The 21,589-nt window shown below is 45.6% G+C and overlaps 1 protein-coding gene across 1 annotated transcript in view; it reads right to left on the bottom strand.

Moving 5' to 3' along the window:
* LIFR (LIF receptor subunit alpha) overlaps positions 1–21,589 on the bottom strand; it is an 88,789-nt gene that overhangs the window by 44,518 nt on the left and 22,682 nt on the right. The window contains exon 2 of the mRNA XM_066602406.1: positions 205–339. Within this exon, the coding sequence (XP_066458503.1) occupies positions 205–271 (67 nt within the window). The 5' untranslated portion in view covers positions 272–339. The remainder of the gene's footprint in view (positions 1–204; positions 340–21,589) is intronic.

Here is a 21,589-nt window from a genome sequence, read left to right as displayed (position 1 = left end):
AACCTACAGATCACCTTGATTGTTGGGCCGCAGGAGACATGGAATTGACTAAAATTAAACTTGATTGTTCAGAACGTAATTCTCTGTGTGCCGAGTTCCATCTCATTACGGTACAATATTTGCTCTCTGAGGGGAAGGACCATAGTAAGTATTGTGCAGTGACTTCTCCGGACCACCAATGTTTCAAAGGGTTTAGTCACTCACCTGAGTTCTGGCTGCAGACATGGTGCAGCAGACAGAGGACACTGACCACGCTGGGAATATTCCACATTCTCTCGATGACTCTCTGGGTCTTCCTACGTGGTTATCGGCTGCATTTCTCCCTTGATCCACAAATTCCTGCAATAAAAACAAAAAAAGCACATATGATTTCCAACAGGAATACAATAACATGCCTCCCAACCGTCCCGGATTCTGTGCGGGATAGGTCAGAATTTTACACAGTCTTGGGTGGCAGGATGCCTTCCTTATACTGAGGAGGCGGCTGCTTAATACTATACTTGCACTTAGAGCATACAAAAGGGTGTCAGACCAACTGATACGTGTAGTGCACCATGCAGGCTTACAACCTATTAGTGACAGCAAATTTTAGTCCACCGGGCTGCCCTGTTCCTCATTGGTGAACCACAATGGCACCCTGCTCTCCCCCCATACTGCATGTTAACCATTAGGCTAAAGGATAAGCCTGACCGGAATGGGTTGTGTAGCATCGGGCTCCGACTCCCTGCCCCCTTCCCTCTATGGTATAAAATCATTCTTCCACCCTCAGGGCTTAAGGTGTATTTACACAGGAGTGTTGGGCAAACGATGCCCGACACTCATCCCTGTGTGTTTGCACTCCCGTGCTCCTGCATGGGAGCTAGCACAGCTGGCTGGTTCACGAAGCGGCCAGCAGGGGGGCGGGGCAGTGCATGAGATTTCGCTCCTCCGCCCCCTGCTGGCCGCCCCATGAGCGAGACAGCTCTGCTAGCTCCCGTGCAGGAGCTCAGGAGCGAGGAAACACAGGGACGAGTGTCGGGCATAGTTTACCCGACACTCGTCCTGTGTAAATGGGCCTTTATTTACACGAGCGTATATCGGCCGGCGTTTTCACGCTTTGCCTCTCTCCTCCCCTCCGTGCAGTTTGTATAGAGTGGGCGGGACTAAGCTCCAGCTCCTTCCCCTTGTCCATAGCCAGCAATGGGAGAGGCAGAGGCAGAGCGGAGCTTAGCTCCACCTTGTCCCACCCCCTCCCATTGCAAACACCGGAGGAGGAGGAGGAGGGGAGGGGGCTGCTTAGACGGAAGCATATATCGGCCGGCGGTGAATACGCAGGCCGATCTACGCTCGTGTAAATAAGCCCTAAAACAGGTTTACACAGGCTGCCATTTGTCGATTTCCTGTGAACCCCTTTAAGAGCAGCTACGCTCCATGACCTGGGGAGGTCAGAGTACCTTTTGCTGTAGCTACCCCCACCAAGAACGACAGACTCAAATATTTTGGATAAAAAGGCTACAGCAGTCAATTTATTAACATAATTAACATAAAATTATCAAGTAACCCTAAACATATGAGGGGGAAGACTCAGAGCCACAAAAATCTGGTGCAACCATAATTAGCCAACGTACCTTGATACCAACCATACCGACCGGCTTGGTGGCACCAAAAGCCGTCCTTGGGGGGCTACTAACTAACTCGCGGCCGTAGGGGATTTATCCCCCCCGCCTCACTAGCCAAGTCACACAGCACCAGACACCAATCAAACCACACCAAGGAGGGAGTCTTACCAGGTGAGATCGTGGCCACCCAACATCCCCCCTAACCAATTGAAACCAACTCCAAAGGACCCCTTACCCACCAACTCTGCCACGACAAGAAAACCTTCTCCCCAACTACCACCTCAATGAGCGGGACTTGCTTCCTAACCTAACTTTCCCTAAAAGATGGCGTTCCCGTTCTTCCCTTTCTTTTATACCCCGGTCTCTTTTCCACCCCACCAATCAGCTCTATCCCTACTCCCACATCCCAGCATTTTCCTAACACCTCTCCTTTCATTAACCCTTTCACTGCCTACCCTCCAGCTACCTGACCCCCCCCCCCCCCCCCCCCGTGTGATGCGGGGCTTCCTTATAAAGGGGCCCTTTGCGGACCCTTTGCTCCAGCCCCACACTGGAAAACGTACTACCCAAAATAAAGAGAAAAATGTATTAAAGTCGAAGTGTGCCATAGACCACCCCCAAATCCAAATATAGGGCGTGTGGCGGGAAAGGACGTAAATCTACAAACTGTTGCTCTGTGGACAGACAGTACTTGAAAGGGAATCTCTGTCAACATGTCTTTGTAGTCCTCACTGAGATCACCATAAAGTAGTTCCCGTCCCGCTGATTGCGGCAATATATCTGCTAAGTAGATCTATGTAGTTGACAACTTGAAATTTCATAGCATGCAACCTGCATTAGCAAACCCCATACAGACAGTGAATAGAGGGGAGATAATAGCCGGTGATCGTTCTTCCTGCTTTCACTCGCAGCTTCCCCTCTTCCCTCCCTCTCACAGAACAAAAGACAAAAAAAAAAAACTTTTCACGCTACTCACAAACTTCAAATGAGTGTTACACCCAAAATATTGCACCGCGAGCGTTGAACTTGGATGAGCAATAAATTTGGCCTTCGGTAATTACAAAGTTTTAGCCCTTCCAGTCAAAGCAAGAGTTTAACTCTTCCAAGTACCAGGCCATTAGAGCGAATCACAGTTTGATCATCAAGACAGCCCAAATACCCATAAAAGAAAAAAAAACAAAAAAACACACGGTCCGCATAAACGTGAAGGTTCAATTTCTAATCATTTTTAAGATCCCACGGCTACAACACGTTACAATGAATATATATTGTTTTGACATCAAACAACTAAATTTGTATCACGATTTTTTTTTAAAGAAGTTTTTGTAAAAATTATCCAAAAATATATAAAAACTTTTGCAGCTTCCCCCCTTTACTAATAAGTCACACTAACAGAAAATGTCATAATCCACACGGGTTTTCGGCACAGAACCAGAATGGCAGAACAGCATGAGAAGACAACTTGTGTATAGCGAACCTACGAGGATATGTTTTCGTCCGATATGTCATGTTGGCCAGAACTTCTGAAGGTTCTATAACTTTTATGTGGCTTTTATATGCTTTTCTATGCCAAACTAATAACTCAGGCGCCCATCAGGTCCCACTGATGCCAGATTAGAGAGGTTTTCTAGTTTCTATAGCCGTCTTACAGTTCTGGCCTGAACCGGGAAGCCTCATCTTCCTGGAGGTCACAGGAATGTATTTTCCACCTCTCCCTTTGCTTTCAGGAAAGTCTTCTCTTCCGTGCACATTGCAAGCAGCTGCTGACACAACCCAAATCCCATCAGGAGTACAAACTAATACACAAGAATGTCATCACAAGTCATCATAGAGACTAAACAAAAATGTACAACAAATATTGCATGTTTAAGTGGCCCGTTAGGGATTCCTATTGAGAACCGGGCCAAAGAGAAAAAAAAAAAGATTTTTTTAAAATAGTTACGGTCCGCACCCTTCCCGTCTCTCTCCTCCTGCTGCCAGTCCGGCGCAATGACCAGTGGGACATTACATCACTATGCAAGCAACTTTACAGCAACCCGGTCATACAAGAACGATGGATAATGGGCCAACACATTCATTGCATGCGATTGCGGGTGAAAGATCTGCTTTGGTAGTATGCCGGCCCCTGCTGACATGAGCCAATTAAAGCAGTCTGCAGTGTCTTAGGGCCCTTTAAAACGGGCCAATCATCGTTCAGATTCTTGCAGGAAGCTGAACGATAACTTCAGGGCAAATGCCGGCAGCTACTGAACAGCGATGGGACCGTGTGAACAGGCAGTCGATTTATAAATGATGATCCGCCTTTATTCATTGAGTGATCCTCGCACCTGTGTAATGCATAAGTATGATCGTCGCTGGGACAACTGTCGGGAGCTTCACGTCCCGTGTAAAATACCCCATTGACTACTGATACACTATGTGCATCATGTAGTCAAAAAAGGATAAGGCCATATTAGTTTATTCAGCCCCAGAGAGTCACTTTAATGGGGTTGTCCAGTTGTAAACTATCAATGGCCTATCCTCAGGATAGGTGATCAGTAGTAGATCGGCAAAGGGTCGGTCACCAGCTGTTCTCTGGGCTGATGAGCTCATGTACTGAGCTGGTGTCTGCAGGAAGTAGACAGCTCCATGCTCTCTGCAGTGGCCAGGCTTGGTATTACAGGCAAAGTTCCTATTCATATCAGTGGGAGACTGACCTGCAGTACCAAGTTTGACCACTGGATTGGGAATAGCTGTCTGCTTCCTGCAGAAAGCATCTCAGTAGACAAACACAGCAGCGGGGTAAACAGCTGATCAGCAGGGGTCCCAGAAGACGTACCCCTGCCAATATACTACTGATGATGACCTATCCACAAGATAGGTCAATAGTTCAGAAATGGAAATCCCCATTAAATGTGCCAACACATTTGGTCCTTGACAAGCTAAAAGAAAGTTGCACACCTAAGCAGTTTCTATGTGAAACAGATGCAGTTGTACCATGTTTGCAGGGTGTATGTTTTTAGGATCATTGGAGTGGTTTTTTTTTTAGACAGTTGTAGAATACCTTCCATGGTATTTTTGTGTAGCACCAACTTACGCTTTCAGGTAATTTTTTTTCTATTACCATGCACCAACCTGGGTACTCATTTTACCAACCTCGGAAGGAGCAGATGACCTTGAGCCGGCTACCTGAACCATGCAAAGATTAAACTTGCATCCGTCAGGCCCAAATTTAGGATTGCCACCTGGCCGGTAAGTCAGGGGCCCAGCAGGCAATTCAGTTTAAAGGCCCAGTGCCGATATTTATTTGTTTTACTGCCCATATTAATGGCTGGTTAAAAAAATTAAAAAAAAAATCATCAGCTGCCATCCATCCGAACAACAGCTCAACGTCGTCAAGCATTTAATGGCGTTGCAGTGCAGACCCGGGCGGAGGGATCAGGGGTCACAGTGATTGCAGCAGAAGCCACCAGACCGGAGCTACCGGATGGAGGTAAAATGTTTGATGGTGACAGGTTACTGAACGGCCGGATGTCCATACAGGGGGACAACATTACAACTGGGGCCACTAGCGGTGCTCACTATTACTGGGGACACCATTAATACTAGGGCCACAGCCTTTTAAATTAACAGTTTTAACACAAAAAAATAAAAAATAAAATCATAAGCCACGCCCCCTTTTACCTTGGCAGGTATTTTCCTGTGCCAAAAGGTGGTAACCTTATGCAGATTGTAGAGCGCCAAACTACAACTCATTCTGTTGTACATTCCAGTCTATGGAGCAGATTTACAAAACTGCCTGAAAGTGAAACAGTCTTTGTTGCCCACAGCAACCAATCACAGTGAGACTGTCATTTTTCAAGAGCACAGTAAATAAAATTGGGCAATTTCTGCCCCATTCGTTTTATTGAACAAATTGCAGAACCGGCCGGATGTACTTTTATTCGTAAAATAGCAAATCTGCCCGATACATTATGAAACAAAAATAGGGCAATGCGATCGGAATTATTCATGGAGGCTGATAACTTAGGTCAAGTTTAGCCTTTTACATTGTGACCTCATACGGAAAGGGTCCCGCCTAATATCATTAGGTCACCATCATGTTTTTGAATTTGCCATGCTACACTAAAACGTATCTGCATTGGCGAATAGCCACGCTTCATACTGCGGCGTGCAGCAGCACAGGAGGCGATTACACTACATAAACTGCCATCTCTACTAATTATAATGATTAGGACCGTGTCACATGACTCACGTGAAGCTGCGTGTAGAGGGAATATAGAACGTTACCCAAGACTGACTCATACGGACAATGAGCCGTACATAAAGTTTATCTTCAGGGTAACTGTAGCTGGAGCCGTTCCAGCGCGGCGCGGCACAAGACGACTTCGAGGAGATGAAATATTCCACATTAATGAGCAAACCAAAGCATAAAATGAAATATGACAAAAGACCACACAAGTAGGACATCGATTTTCTTCTATTACTGTAGAAGTGCTTAATTGCTAATAGTGCCGGTAAATCGCTCTGCAAATACGGGAAAAGTCATTGAAATTCTTAATATGGAACATTTTTCTGTCCATGATTATAAAACCCAGCCGTTTTCTGCCAGAAACAGCGCCAAGCTGTCCATGGACCAGGGCACCCCCACCATGAGGCAACCTGAGACTGCTGCCTCAGGCGGTGGTCTGCATGACCTCAGGGTGGCGGCAGTTTGTCACACGGACGTTTTTTTTTTTTGAATGGCAGGTAAAAAAAAAATAAAAAAAAATTGGCATCTGCGGGTTGGCCAGGTCAGCGATTGGATGAGTATTCCACTCACCCAGTCTGCAGCTACACACCACACGGTGGCCACTGCTTGAGTGTGTGATCCCGGACCTCACCCCCAGGCATCTGCATTCCAGCATGTAGATGCCGACCTGTACACAGCACAGACACTGATCGGGCAGGTTAAGCGCCACAGACTCAGCAGCGGCCAATGCCAGCAGATGGCAGGCACAGACTGGGCGAGTGAAATGCTTGTTGAGTTGCTGCCCGGAAGGAGCCCAATAGGAGCGACACATTTCTTGAGACTACGATGGGGGCCGTTATAGGGGACACTTACTATTGGAGCCACTATGGGAAAGACTATTACTACTTTCTGGAAAGGGGCAACCTTTCTGCCACATTACTTCTTGCACTTTTAAAAACGCCCGACTTACACCGGATTCACACGGGCGATTCTCACGCATAAGTTTTGTTCAACAGCAATATGGACGGAACTCCAAAGTGAAGAGACCTCACTTATTTCAATCTGTACTATTCTCAGGAGTAATTCTCTTGGACTGATGGTTTGAAATCAGGAAAAAAAAATTTTTTAAATCACCGTAAGTCTTATTTTTGGCCAATTCCTCACAAAGAATTGCCCATTAATTTTCAAAGGGACCTTCAGAAAAAGTGCATCACACTTACACACCATGTAAGTTGAACGCAAGCACAGTGTGATTTTTACCAATTTGACTACAGGAAACATTCGTTTTTGTACAAATTATGAAAATCTCATGTTCATTCACAGCTAAAATCACATTTTTATAAGCACGATATTGGTCCGAGTTTGTCTGACCAATATCACATTTGTCGTGTAAATATGGCCTTGCCGGCCCTAAACCCTCATACCTGAATGAGCTTAAAAAAACAAAAAACAACAAAAACACACACACACACACACGTTGATAATAGACTTTCCCAAATCATTCAAAGCATCGACTGCTTTCTATAAACTCAAAATGTGGCTTCTTTGAGTGACCAAGACGGACGACCCTGGCATCCAGGTATCCGAAAATACAGTGATAGATGGAAACGAAAGCACAAGCTACGTCCTTGACTAATAAGACAAATAAACCCTGCGGAGCAGCGGTGACCTCTGGAAGTAAATGTTGCGCAGAGCCGTGCAGTGATGGGTGCAAGCGGTATGTTACAGGAGGGCGAGATATTTCTTACCCAACTGTTGAATCCCTTGAGTAAAGGAGAAGGTAAACAGTGGGGGAATCTGGCAAAATACACTCATTGTCAAGGGAAACAAAAATAATCCCTCCCCCAGAAGAAGTTATTGAAACTTTCTGCGCGATTGTGACTTTTATATAAGTAGTGGCCCTTTTACATGGGCTGAGAATCTAATGATTCCCGTGTGCCCAAGTGAATGAGTTGGTGACGTCATCACCAGCTCATCTGAGCCTGGGCCACCTCTTTAGACTGTACGATTCTCAACACGGAGCCTCTTCATCAGGCACACTTGTAGGCTGCCCAGGAGCTTGGCTGAAGGAAGAGTAAAAGTTTCATTCCATCCAACAACTTCTGGTTTTTACAATGAGTAGATTTGCAAAGTTGCTTCATTTAGATGTATTTGAGCAATAAAAGAAACATACTGGTTGTGACACTGGCTACAGGCTTCACTGTCATCGGACACCGATATGTGGCTTCCAAGCAATTCTGTTACTGTACTTTATGCAAACCTTCTCCTCTGTAATCACCTTGGGCGGCTGATCCGTGCCAAGAATATGCCACCTATGCTGGCATCAGTAAACATTGTTAAACACAAAGGCCGCATTAATGCCACACAAACACGTTATCTGTTTATAAAACACAAGCTGCCACGCCGATCCCATTCCGTGCCGCCATTACGATTTACAATAGTAAATACAATATTATTGGAATTACTCCCTTTAGAAGTAGGCCAACATTGCTGGGTAGAATACAAAGCCTTCTCTGCCCCTTTCTTGCAGACACAGAGCCCGCGCTCTGAATGGCGCCATCACCAGGACGGGGTATTCACGCCTCGTGGTTGGTCACTTTTTCAAAAAATTTTTACAAAATCCATGACATGACCAAAAACATGGGAATAACCTCTAGGTCCGTCTCCAGCAAAAGTTCCAGCTTAACTAAACATAAAAAGGATTAACTTTACAGGATTGTCCATGATTTGGGTGAATTTTGGAAAATACTCCATCCTGCACCCGCTGTAGTATAAGTAAGTAGAGGGAATCCTCACTCCCTCCTCTGGGAGGACATTAGCTGCCTTAACAGGAGAATCTAAGCCAGAAGATAAGGGCTATGACAAGGGGTGGCATCACAAATCTCCATCTCCCTTATTGTAATGCAGGACCATGTCATAGGTAGCGCGTCACTGCTCCAGAAGAAATGCCAGCCCACTTGGCGATACGACTAGCATGCAACCAGTGATGGGGACTACAAAGACTGTATAAACTGCACCATGGTGGGGAAAGAGCTTGGCGAGTTATTATTGTGCAAGGTGTCCCGGAGATTAAGGCCCCAGAAGATAGGAGGATCAGGAGAGAGACCCACGTAAAAAGCCCAACGAATAGGGCCCAGATGACTGAACACTCACAAGCGAGAAGAGGGGAAAGTATAAAGGCACCGATGAGGTTAAATGGGGCCTACTGATGAGCGAGAGCCAGCAGGGACCAACAGACCAAAGTCCCTGGCTAAGGAAAAGAGAAGTTCTCAATACGGCTGCAGTGACGGGAGATTGGCTGCTGATGAATGGGCAGCCCAACGGAACAGACAGCAGCCATTGAGAACTGGAGGTGATGACATGGCGGAAGACCAAGCCAGATGACCGATGTAGCCCAGAGCAGTAGTGTTCAGGACTGTACCAGAGCGGGTGAGTGGGCCCATGTGTTTCCAACGTATAAAGATAATGTACTCTATGGGGGCAGAGGACGTATATACGATGTACAGAATGAATTTGTGTGTTGCAAGAATTGTGTCACCCCCATTTGTTGACCACCAAGCCATTCACAGCATCACACCTGCACATTACAGTGGGAAATTAATCTTACTAACAGTCTTGCAAACTTTGCAAATACTGATTGTTGATAATACGACAGCCAAGTGGGTGCAGCAAGGAGTTATTTCCTGGAAGGGGAGGCAGAGGAGAATTCTTTTCTAAGACCAAGAAGATATGAAGAAGATGTTATCTGAGGCAGAACAGTTAACCGGTATGCCAAATATATGTTTGCACCTTGGAATACCTCTTTATAGGGATTTAACAGCCATTACATAGATGAGCTACATTTAGGACCCTTCTGGGTACCCAACCAATGTGTAGAGAGGAGGGGCAGTAGTGCTTCCTATAACACTGCAGCTCTTCTCTGCAGTACCTCGCACAGTGATGGCCATAAGGGTAAGGTTGTGTCTGCTACAGCAGCTCATCCAAAATCAGTCCCATTAAACTCCTTCTGCTCGTCCATCCTGGTGGAGGTCATCAGTGTAAAATCCTGGAAAACCCCTTTAAATTGTTTACATGTGCATTTCGGAGGTATTACACTGCACTAGTTAGTTCTGTATGATGGACTAAGATTTCAACTAGAAGCAATGAACTAAATCTGAAGTAGAGAATATGGTATCTGATGAGGAATGCTGCGAGAGGAGCAGGAGGAGCAGGAGGAGCAGGAGGAGCAGGAGGAGCAGGAGGAGCAGGAGGAGCTGGAGGAGCTGGAGGAGCTGGAGGAGCTGGAGGAGCTGGAGGAGCTGGAGGAGCTGGAGGAGCTGGAGGAGCTGGAGGAGCTGGAGGAGCTGGAGGAGCAGGAGGAGCAGGAGGAGCAGGAGGAGCAGGAGGAGCAGGAGGAGCAGGAGGAGCAGAATCTACATTAAATATTCCATCCATCTGTGAACTAGCCTCACTGAACGAAACTGAAAATTGGTGCATGGATTTCTGCTGCAGTTCTCCTTTGAAATCCACATTGGAAAAACAGACTTCATAGTGCGAATATTACGTGACACGCCACTTTTTTTTTTTTTTACCCTGCACACGGATTTCAAATCTGCATGCGGGAAAAATAAAAAATTAGCGTTACATATAGACTACAGTGTGGATTTCTGTTGGAATAAATCAGGCACTTTTTCACACGGATGTTATAACTCAACATGTGAGCAGAACCCGAGTAACTGGCACCGAGTACCCACAATGCACTACTCTCCAGTAACAACAGATTTCAGAGTCCAGCTTTTGCCACGAATGGATAAAAACCATTTGACTCATTAATCCGTACAAGATCTGTAGCCATCAAGTTATATTTATACTTGGCGATTTATTTTGGTAAGGTTAACTTGGCATGTACAACTCAATTATTGACGTAATCAAAGGCGGCGGAGTAATGTGTGCCTCCAAAATAAACACAGAACTGGTTGGGTCGCTTTCCCACCTGCAGGATTCTGAAACGGATTAACATGCGTGTTACTTAATGACTTGGAATAAACAATAACCTTGTATTGTATATATACACGCACACTTATATGGTGCCTTGGATAAGACTGCAACCGGAGGCTCTACAACTCTCATCACACCCCGAAAGCCACAGAATATTCGAGATTTCTAATGAATGATATTTTAAGGACCCGCAGGCAAAAAAAAAAAAAAGACCTACGAGCAGGGGCATAATGATTGCTGTTGCAAAAAGGTGTGACCACAACCGGGCTTGGCCAGCTCAGGACATGGATCCAGATGAAATCTAATTGGGTGCAGAGAGCCATTGGCTTCCAGTTCAGGTGTCACAATGATCTCACCACAACATCCCACCTGTTCTAGGCTTACTATCCGGAGTGCTATGGATAGAACTTTATGTAGAGGTGGGGGATGTGCTGGAAGAGAGAGAAAACAGCTCTGCGTGTAAAATTCTTTATTGATCAGTTGGGTCTGAAAGAAGCCATGATAGCAAATCTGGGTTGAGGGAAAGGGGGTGTGCAGGTCCAAGATTTGTCCTAGGGCCACTGAGGCTCTAGTTATGCCCCTGTCTACAAGACTGCACTGCTGTATACCACCATGGTCTCCAATATATCAACCTTAAGGTACAAAAAACAGCCTGGTCCTTAAGGGACACTTTTTAGAGATTTTGCCCTATTTTTTTTTTTCCTTCAGCTACCAAAATTATTTTTTTCTGAGTTTTTTTTTTCCCTGTGACAGATAGGGCAATTTTAATATCTTTTTCACTGACTCTTCCCCCCCCCCCCCCCCCCCCCCGTTTTTTTTAAGCTTTATTGGGGGGTAAAATGCTAAAAATATGATTTTTTAAAACTTTTATGATTATTTTTTTAATTAGTACATTTACGCTCAAATAAAGTATGGGAACGGGTTCCTATTTTTGTTTCGGATGTTTTGATATATACTATGTATGGTTTTAGATTACAGGGCTCATATGGCGGCAATTTTGGTTGGCATCGTCTTTGGGTTATTTTCTTATTATTATGTATATAATTATTTTATTCTGTAATTTTGTTTTAACCCTTTCCTCGATGTGTAGACTGCCTATTGGCAGATTGAGGCTAGTCTCACTTACAATATGCCATGTAGGAGTATTCACTTTGATGGACCCAGGCTAGTCCATGGTGCTCCAAAATGATTTCTGTACATCCTAGTTGCTGTGCAGGTGACCCGCTGGTCTGCAGGCACAACGCTGGCTCTCTCTTGGCTCCAGACTCCAGACAGTTTTGGTCACTATCCTTTCTCAGCTGCTCATGCAGCTCTTTTCCTCATAGGCGGCAGCCCCTCAGCTCTCTCAGGCTCCGCTCCGGCAGCCCCTCAGCTCTCTCAGGCTCCGCTCCGGCAGCCCCTCAGCTCTCTCAGGCTCCGCTCCGGCAGCCCCTCAGCTCTCTCAGGCTCCGCTCCGGCAGCCCCTCAGCTCTCTCAGGCTCCGCTCCGGCAGCCCCTCAGCTCTCTCTCTCCGGACTCCAAACAAAAAGGCTTGTTTTATAACCAAGGCTCCAGTCTCTAGAAAGTGCCTACTGAGCATGCTCAGTACCAGTGTGCCAAAATTTGGTGCACCCGTTTATAAAGAGTACCGTCAGACACAAGGGAATAAGGTATAATGCAATTCTTACATATATTTGAATGATTCAGGACAGAGCTCCACTGTAAAGGGTATTCTTGTATCTTGTCACCACCGGAAGTGTGGGTGGTGACAAGATACAGGCAGTTTGACAGGCTGGCCACTCCCCCGTCAGTCACTAAGACCGGCTTACACGTCGCTCCAGTGGCTTCCCTGCAGTGGGCAGCAGCAGCGTGGGTGGAGGAGAGTGCGGGAGCATGGAGGCAGAGCAGCTTGCCCGGCGGTGGACACTGAGGGAGCGGCAGCAGCACAGAGCTGGGTGACAGTGAGTCAGGGAGGGGGACGGGGAGGCTGTGGGGGAGGCTGCAGGGGAGCGGGGAAGCAGCAGCAGCACAGCGCTGGGTAAGAGTGGGTGAGGGAGGGAGACAAGGAGGCTGGAGGGAAAGGTGGACATTACAAGAAAATGCTGTGGATAGCTCTGGGTGACAGTGTGCATGGAGCGTTGGGGTTCGTTTCAGTGTTTGGGTTCTATTCGTAGTTTTAAAAATTTCCATATTAATTCAGGCCATCTCTCACATGGAAGGATTAACAGCTACTAATGTCATCCCTATCACTGAAGCAACCCCTTACCCCAAACCGCCATCCCACCATGAATTAAACCCCTTATGCTGTTAGGACCTTTGATTGCCTGCCTGCACACAGCCAATCAGCAGCGTGTGGGTGTGCACTGGGTGGATACAGCCCATCACTAGCTCTCCTCCCATTCTGCTGGTGGTGACAAGATACAATAATACCCTGTAAAGTGTCCAGTATGGAATCAATATTTCAGCACGGCTTTTAGTGCACCTCTGCGGCATTATGCTTACCTCTACTAAGAGCCTTCTATGTATGTGTAACCTCTACCATCAGGATTCCTTCCAGCACCGTACAAAAACACCAGGAAAACCTTCCTTTGTTTGCAGTTTGCCCCTTTACTTTTCTTAGTTGCACTAGTGTTAAGTTTAGAAAGCCCTCTGGTCACTCTTAACAGTATGTAACAAAACACGTCAGCTGTGAAAACCCGTGTTGACAGAAGGTATCACTCAGGACGGAATAAATAGGAACAGGATTCACTTGGGCGGCAGACAAAACCTTATCTAAGCAACTCTAGTCCATGAGGTTCGTGAGGCTTCGGATGGTAGAACTGCACAGCTCCACCGTCATATACGCACTTTCTATTTATTGGATATGTTGCATCTTAACTCATCCAATCCTAGGAAATAAAAGCCACCAAAGTGCTGCCAGCCCAAGGTTACATGGCACCACGTGTGGAACTCATTTCGTTGTCTCTCCCCCCCCCCCCCCCCCCTATCATTAGGAGAAAAAAAAGCACATATATATTTTGCACCGATAGGCAGCCGGTCTGTACTCTACTTGTGCAGAAAACACCATACCCACAACTACAACCGCCCACTGAATAAATACAGCACCACAACCAAGCTCCGTACATACATACAGCACCACGATCAAGCTCCTAAATACAGTATCAGAACTAAGCAGCTGCGTTGTTGCGATGGGCTCACAGCAGCGCCTTGGAACACCAGAAGGGAGGAGACAGAGCCAGGATAATGATGTAGCCTCACAAAACACTGCCACACAGAAAGAAGACCATTTGGCCGGGCAAGCCTAAGAGAGGCTATGCCCCCCAACCTACATCTGCCTGGTGCCCCAGTTACAATCAGGGAGCCAAAGTCCTGTACAACAGCATTGGTGACACATAGTGAGGATCAGACATTGGCTTATCCAATGGAGTACAATCAAGGCCTTTCCAATGTTTAAGGATCAGTCAGGGCAGATGGCCAACAACCATCTTCTACGTATAGCCTGCTTTGGGCTTGGTCCATCAAAGGGTGATGCAGCCCAGAGGAACACTTTTGCCACAACTGGGATCAAATCCTCTTTGGATCCAATCCTAGTTTTTGAAGGGAAAAAAAAAAGTTTATATATAAAACGCAGAGACCACCATGTTTAAAACACTGTTCTTGCACACAAAGACATTTAAAATGCTTACAGCTCCTCGAGCTCCACTATGGCACGGAGCTCTGCTTGGCATTGGTTACTACATGCTTTAAGTTTAAGTTCGGCATATTAGACAATGGACTTTTAGCTCGGCTGTCCTTTGGCCATAAGTCCGGACACACATCAGGGAATTTTCTGCAGTACACAGTGATCGTAACCTAAACATAGGCTGTGTCACTAAGGGGTTAATGAGTGCTCATTCTTGGATGAACTGGCACTTTAAATTTGTGTTCAGCAGTAAGAACAATATCCGAGTGTTCAAGCTTTAGAAAGCGGAAATGTTGCTGCACCTCGCTATTCAGTGTTTTTCCATCCGAATTCCAAGTCCTCCGCACTCGCTCCCAAGAAATTATTTCTTCTCCCTCTTATTTTTAACCACAAGTTTTCCACCCACAAATGTGTCCTCTGCCAAGATGAAAGGAAGCGTCGTCCTGCCAAGACACGATGTCCCATGCCGATGTACACAAGTGATGACTACAAGACTGGATGTGGCTCAGCCTGATGTCATAGCGCTCCATGTCTGGACATAATAACAGAGGTGCTTTTAGGACGCAATGTAATTATGGGAAACCAAAAGACATCCATACAAATCCTGACTAGGTGAGGACATGTCAAAATGACAAGCGCCAAGTCAGCAGACCAGAGGAATAAAATTATAATCAGTGATGGCTTCCAAAAGTTAATAGGGACAATTCACCCAGTAACAAACACAATGTGCCCCATCATATGTGCATCTGAGGTCCACAGAGACATGAGTCTTCCAGAGCTATCCTCACCTCGGGAAGCAGAATCTGAGAAGTCCTTTGTATCCAGTGTAGACAATGCTCTGTGAGCTAAATAGCCTGCACTCCAGACTGATACATTGTACATAGCTAGTCCTGCTCTCAGTGTAGACAATGCTCTGTGAGCTAAAACACATCAGCAGCAGTCTCTCCATTAGTTTGCTACAAAGTATCAGTCTAGAGTCCCAGCTGTTTAGCTCACAGAGTCTTCAGTAGAAAGGATACATTTGTATTCACTTCTCAGCTGAAAACAGGACTAGCTATTTACAGGTTTACGGTCTGTGAAGGGAAACAGCAGTAAGAGTCTGCAGTGAAACTGGGTTCTCTTCGGTGAGGAATTCAGGTTTAGTTTGGGCGCTGACTATGGTCGTATTCTTGTGTCTGAAGACCTCGGGATGAACGCCTCAATCCTGCCTTTGCTGTGGAGCGGCACACTGCCCCCTGCTGGTGTGATGGTCGGGGGAGGGGGGCAATCGCATACAGTTGGTAACCCCTAGTAGTGGTAAGAGGGACAAGGACAGCTCAGCGATATGTTCAAGATATCCTGCAGTCATTTGTGTTCCTCTCATGGCAGCTTCCAAGAGGCATCGCCACACTTCCATGCCTGCCCAGTCACCAGATTTAAATCACCAATATAACATGCATGGGACTACCTGGGGCATCAACTTCGACAACCTACAAGTTTCCACAATCTAGAGGCTTAGTTAAACGCAAACGTGGACAGATATGCCGCAGGATACCATACGGAACATGTATGGCTTCATGCATGCTCGTATCAGATCTTGTATCCAAACTGGAGGCTGTTCTAAAGGGTACTAGAGCCTCCATGCCTGCCCATATCACATCTTGTATCCAAGCTAGAGGTGGTCCAACAGGGTACTAGAGCCTCCATGCCTGCCCATATCACATCTTGTATACAAGCTAGATGTGGTACAACAGGGTACTAGAGCCTCCATGCCCCCTGTATCACATCTTGTATCCAAGCTAGAGGCGGTACAACAAGTTACTAGAGCCTCCATGCCCGCCTGTATCACGTCTTGTATTCAAGCTAGAGGCAGTACAACCGGGTACTAGAGCCTCCATGCCTGCCCGTATCACATCTTGTATCCAAGCTAGAGGCAGTACAACCGGGTACTAGAGCCTCCATGCCTGCCTGTATCACGTCTTGTATCCAAGCTAGAGGCAGTATAACAGGGTACTAGAGCCTCCATGCCAACCCGTATCACATCTTGTATCCAAGCTAGAGGTGGTACAACAGGGTACTAGAGCCTCCATGCCCACCTGTATGACATCTTGTATCCAAGCTAGAGGCAGTACAACAGGGTACTAGAGCCTCCATGCCCACCTGTATCACATCTTGTGTCCAAGCTAGAGGTGGTACAACAGGGTACTAGAGCCTCCATGCCCACCTGTATCACATCTTGTATCCAAGCTAGAGGCAGTACAACAGGGTGCTAAAGCCTCCATGTCTGCCCGTATCACATCTTGTATCCAAGCTAGAGGTGGTAGAACAGGGTACTAGAGCCTCCATGTCTGCCCGTATCACATCTTGTATCCAAGATAGAGGCGGTACAACAGGGTACTAGAGCCTCCATGCCCCTCCGTATCACATCTTGTATCAAAGCTAGAGGCAGTACAACAGGGTACTAGAGCCTCCATGCCCACCTGTATCACATCTTGTATCCAAGCTAGAGGCGGTACAACAGGGTACTAGAGCCTGCCTACAAGGGCTCAGTTCTCCACAATAAATGATGCTTTTGCTCTGATATGTAATCACTAACTTATATCATTGCTACAATCACACAGAGAAAGTTTCATCCATCCGACAACTTCCAGGGGAGGGATTGGTTTACAATGTGGATGCACTACAGACAATGTGGTTCTTTCGGAAGAATCTTTTGCATCCATGGCATTTTGTTTTCAAAAGCACAGCATATGATATGGAATTTTGTCCATAGGTTGTCTTGTAGGATATATATGCACATTTAAAAACTATATACCAATATATATTTTTTAAAAATAGAAAACCCTCCCAATGGGGTAACAAAAGCAAAAAAAGCCCAATCCCAAATAAAAATGCAACAAGCGTGTGAAAATAGCCTCGGGTTGAGGCATATGACTGTATTTTCAGTCCATGTGCTGTCCAATTCTGCACACCAGACGAAGAGCACCTGGATCCACAGTAGTCAGGATGCCAATTCACAAATCTGTTTTTCCACACTGGCTGCATGAATTAAAAAAAAACAAAAAAACACCCATGTGTGACATACAGGAAAGGAGAAACAAAATTGGCCCCAAGCAAGTTTCTTTTCAGATATGAAAATCAGATGAGTCAACTTAAAAAAAAAAAAAAGTAAAAAACATACAGTAGGAGTCATGGACCAAATATGGAGCTCCATTTGGATAAAAGTACAAAAAAAAAAAAAAAGAAAAAAAAAAAATAGTCTTTGTGGACACATCATGGACGAGCATTTATATTGGGGTGTGCATTAGGCCCTATAGGGGTTGTCCAAAGTGACACTTACACCAACACAGCCGGGAGCAGCAACTCCACTACTCCCAGATTCTGACACCGGTTCAAGTAATATAGACTTCAGAGTTTTGGTGAGGTCCCTTCCAAAGGGGGCTGGCAGTCTTATTTCAATAACTAAGCCAGCCCCTTTTGGTCATGGCTGATGCTGAAAAGGGGGCTGGCCTAATTATTGAAATGAGCCATTCAGCTAGCCCCCCCCCCCCCCCCGAAATGACATCACCAAAAACATGAAGTCCATATCACATGACCCGGTGTCAGAACCAGACCAGAAGTGGAGGTGCCAGCACCACTGGACCTGAGCTGGGCTACTCTTCGTATAACCCCTTTAATGGTGTATTCTCACGCTGCGGAAAACTATGGAAAACCAGCAGCGGAAAGGTTTACTATTAAAGTAAATGGAATAAAAGAAAATCGTATTCAGATTTAGAGGGGAAAAATATACGCGCTGTGGATTTTCAGCTTACAGTACTGCTAAACATGGTACAGAGTCATTGGGGCGATTACTTCCTGTTGGCTTTTGGGACGACTCCGTTTAATTTGACAGACTGTTAACATAAGAAAAACAGTGAATGTGAGAAGTATGCAGAACATCAGCGGGTACACCGGGGTGAGGTGCCAGCTTCACTTGCCACATGTTTATATAAGGGAGCGAAGCCTTCCAACAAAGTTCTTTCTCTTCCCTGGGGAGAGAAGGGCAGGAGTTCCTGTAGATACTTATCACACACAACATATACTACTCTCTTTGTCCTCACCTATGTGACAATACAAACAGTTGCTGCCCTGGCATTAGCGGGAAGTTGGAGCGGGCGAGCGTTCAGGAAGAACAGGCGTGATTCAGTGCCCAGGAGTTTGTGCCACATTCCCGAAGTAGACGCGAACACTGTCACTACCAGCTGGAAATATCAGGCCCATATAAGTGGGCACAGCCGTATCCGTCACTAACCCAGTTTACTAGAGGGGGTAAAAAAAAAAAACTGCATGTGCTGGAAAGAAAGAAAAGTCTCAAGGGATGCCAAATGTAGTAGGAGGAGGAAGACGGCCAGCAACAAGATGGATCCTGCGGCAGAGATCACGGATAGAACAGTCTTCGGATGGCAGACACAATGTCTCTGCTTTCCCAGGAACATTGGATCCAGCCATTTCTTAGGTAACTCCATAGCTGAGGATACCCCGAAGGCTTCATAGTTATTGCACAACATAAAAAAGGAAGGAAGGGGTCCCAAAATCTAGTAAGCAGGTAAATTAACAGGAACAGATCCACTTGGTGGGGTCACCCCTGCATGTGTGGGGTGCACCACTACACCTGACAGCCTGGATGGCCTTTTGTATGAAATGTCAATGGGTAGCAGATGATTGTCATCCAACGTGGAGAATGCCAGTTGGAGCCGTCCAATCCAGTGGTTTGGGGGAGCAATTGGAGTAGATAAACTAAAGAGGCACACAGCACTCAAGGACGATCCCCCGTGGAATAGATCGATAAGTGAAGAAACTAAAGAGTGTGTTACTTCACCAGAGAGACCCATGGGGACCTCCATCAACTCCCTGTGTCCAGAACCGCAGGAATCCAAGGAAGTTGGTTTGAAGAAACAGGCACTTCAAGAGGCGAATTACCAACAGTGTGTTTAGTGGAGGTTGGATCAATAAAACACAAAATACTGACATAAAAACTAAATAAAATAGTGAATAAAAAGGGTAAATTAAAATCAAGAGATATTCTGCAACGTGCTTCAGGGGTTAACGCTTTCTAAATCCAGTGTTAGATCTCATCCAACATTGAGAATTTCTTGCATGGCTCCAATGTTGGGAGAGGACAGACATCTTTATTACAACATGCAGGACAGCTCTCCGATGTTGAGAGGAAAGAGGCACCAAAGCATCCCTTCCGGCCTGAAGTGGTGGTTCTTGTTTCTTCCAACCACCATGCTTGGATTACTGCGGTTCTGGATACAGGGAGTTGACAGAGTACCTCACCTTTTAGTCTTGTCACGTCATAATTGTTCTATTCCACGGAGGATTGTCCTTGAGCGCTGTATCCCTCTTTTGTTGTGCATCTACTTTATCTCATACTAGCTGATATACCCGGCTTCGCCCGAGTTAATTTGGTACTGGTATTTATCTGGTGTTCACACGGAAAATCTTATGAAGTCGTGGTTACTTTAGAGATACCGGAAAAACATATGTTCACCCTTTTGCATAGTTCTCTGCGTTACCCAGGAAACACCACGTGGAGGTAACCATGCGACGCTTCCTTTATATAAAATGACATCAGGAAGTGAGAGAATTTGATTACGTACGTAAAATTTGGACACTAATTCTTTTGCGCTTAGAATTGAATAATCGAGTTGGGACCCATTAGCTTTTCCTATTTATGACATAATCAATGCTCGTGCCAAATTTCACGTTTCTATGACACCGGAAAGTGAAGAAATTACATTCCGCACGTAAAATTTCAACGCTAATTCTTTTGCGCATAGAATTGAATAATGGAGTTGGGACCCATTAGCTTTTCCTATTTATGACATAATCAATGCTCGTGCCAAATTTCCTGTTTGTACGACACCGGAAAGTGAAGAAATTACATTCCGTACGTAAAATTTGGACGCTGATTCTTTTGCGCATAGAATTGAATAATCAAGTTGGGACCCATTAGCTTTTAATATTTATGACATAATCAATGCTCGTGCCAAATTTCCCGTTTCTATGACACCGGAAAGTGAGAAAATTACATTCCGCACGTAAAATTTCGACACCAATTCTTTTGCGCTAGAATTGAATAATTGAGTTGGGACCCATTAGCTTTTCCTATTTATGACATAATGAATGCCTGTGCCAAATTTCACGTTTCTATGACACCGGAAAGTGAGAGATTCCGTACGTAAAATTTGGACGCTAATTCTTTTGCGCATAGAATTGAATAATCGAGTTGGGACCCATTAGCTTTTCCCATTCATGACATAATCAATGCTCGGGCCAAATTTTAAGTTTCTATGACATTGGAAAGTGACAGATTTAGATTACGTACGTAAAATTTCGACACCAATTCTTTTGCGCTAGAATTGAATAATTGAGTTGGGACCCAATTACTTTTCCTATTTTGGAGATAATCTATGCGTGTGCCAAATTTCATGTTTCTACGACATCGGGAAGTTGGAGAACTTTTGGCGAGTCAGTGAGGGCTTTCATATATATCTATATATATCTATATATATCTATATCTATATATCTATATCGGGGGGCATTATGAGGTTGGTGGAGGAGTCAACCAAAATCTGGAATTTGTTTCTGTGCATTACATAGTAAAACGTTGGAAGCTTAGCTAGATCGAACGTTACCACAGAGAATGTTTTGGTATAGTCCATCTCGATTTAATAGTGGTGTACATTCTCACATGACGCCCTGCACTATTCTATAGGGGGGGGGGGGGGGTGATTATCAACTCATAGCTGTATGAAGACTTCTATTTTTCTAATGGTAACATTTAAAGGGGTTTCATCATTAAAACGAAGGCATCCATGCCGGCCTCCTCGCTGCCACCAAATTCTCAATGTATCTTGTTTTTTTTTTCCCTTCTTCATTTCAGTGATAGCAGGATGGGTCACACCATCCAAATCTGCACCTTTTTTGTTGCTTCCGTTGACGTCACATCGATTCCATGCATTAGCTCCCGACCGGGGCGTTCGATGTTGGCGCACTGTGTTTGCCACAAAAGCAGTGACCCCAGCTGTATCCGAATACTCACACATGTACTGTTAGGTACCAGCGTAGAAGTAGTGCAGGGTGGAGCCTGTCGGTGGGACGCAACTTTAGGAGGTCTGA

The sequence above is a fragment of the Eleutherodactylus coqui genome, chromosome 5 (genome assembly GCF_035609145.1).
Source record: "Eleutherodactylus coqui strain aEleCoq1 chromosome 5, aEleCoq1.hap1, whole genome shotgun sequence".
NCBI lineage: Eukaryota > Metazoa > Chordata > Amphibia > Anura > Eleutherodactylidae > Eleutherodactylus > Eleutherodactylus coqui.
The sequence above is the reverse complement of the archived record's forward strand: the minus strand, read 5'-3'. Positions and strand labels throughout refer to the sequence as shown.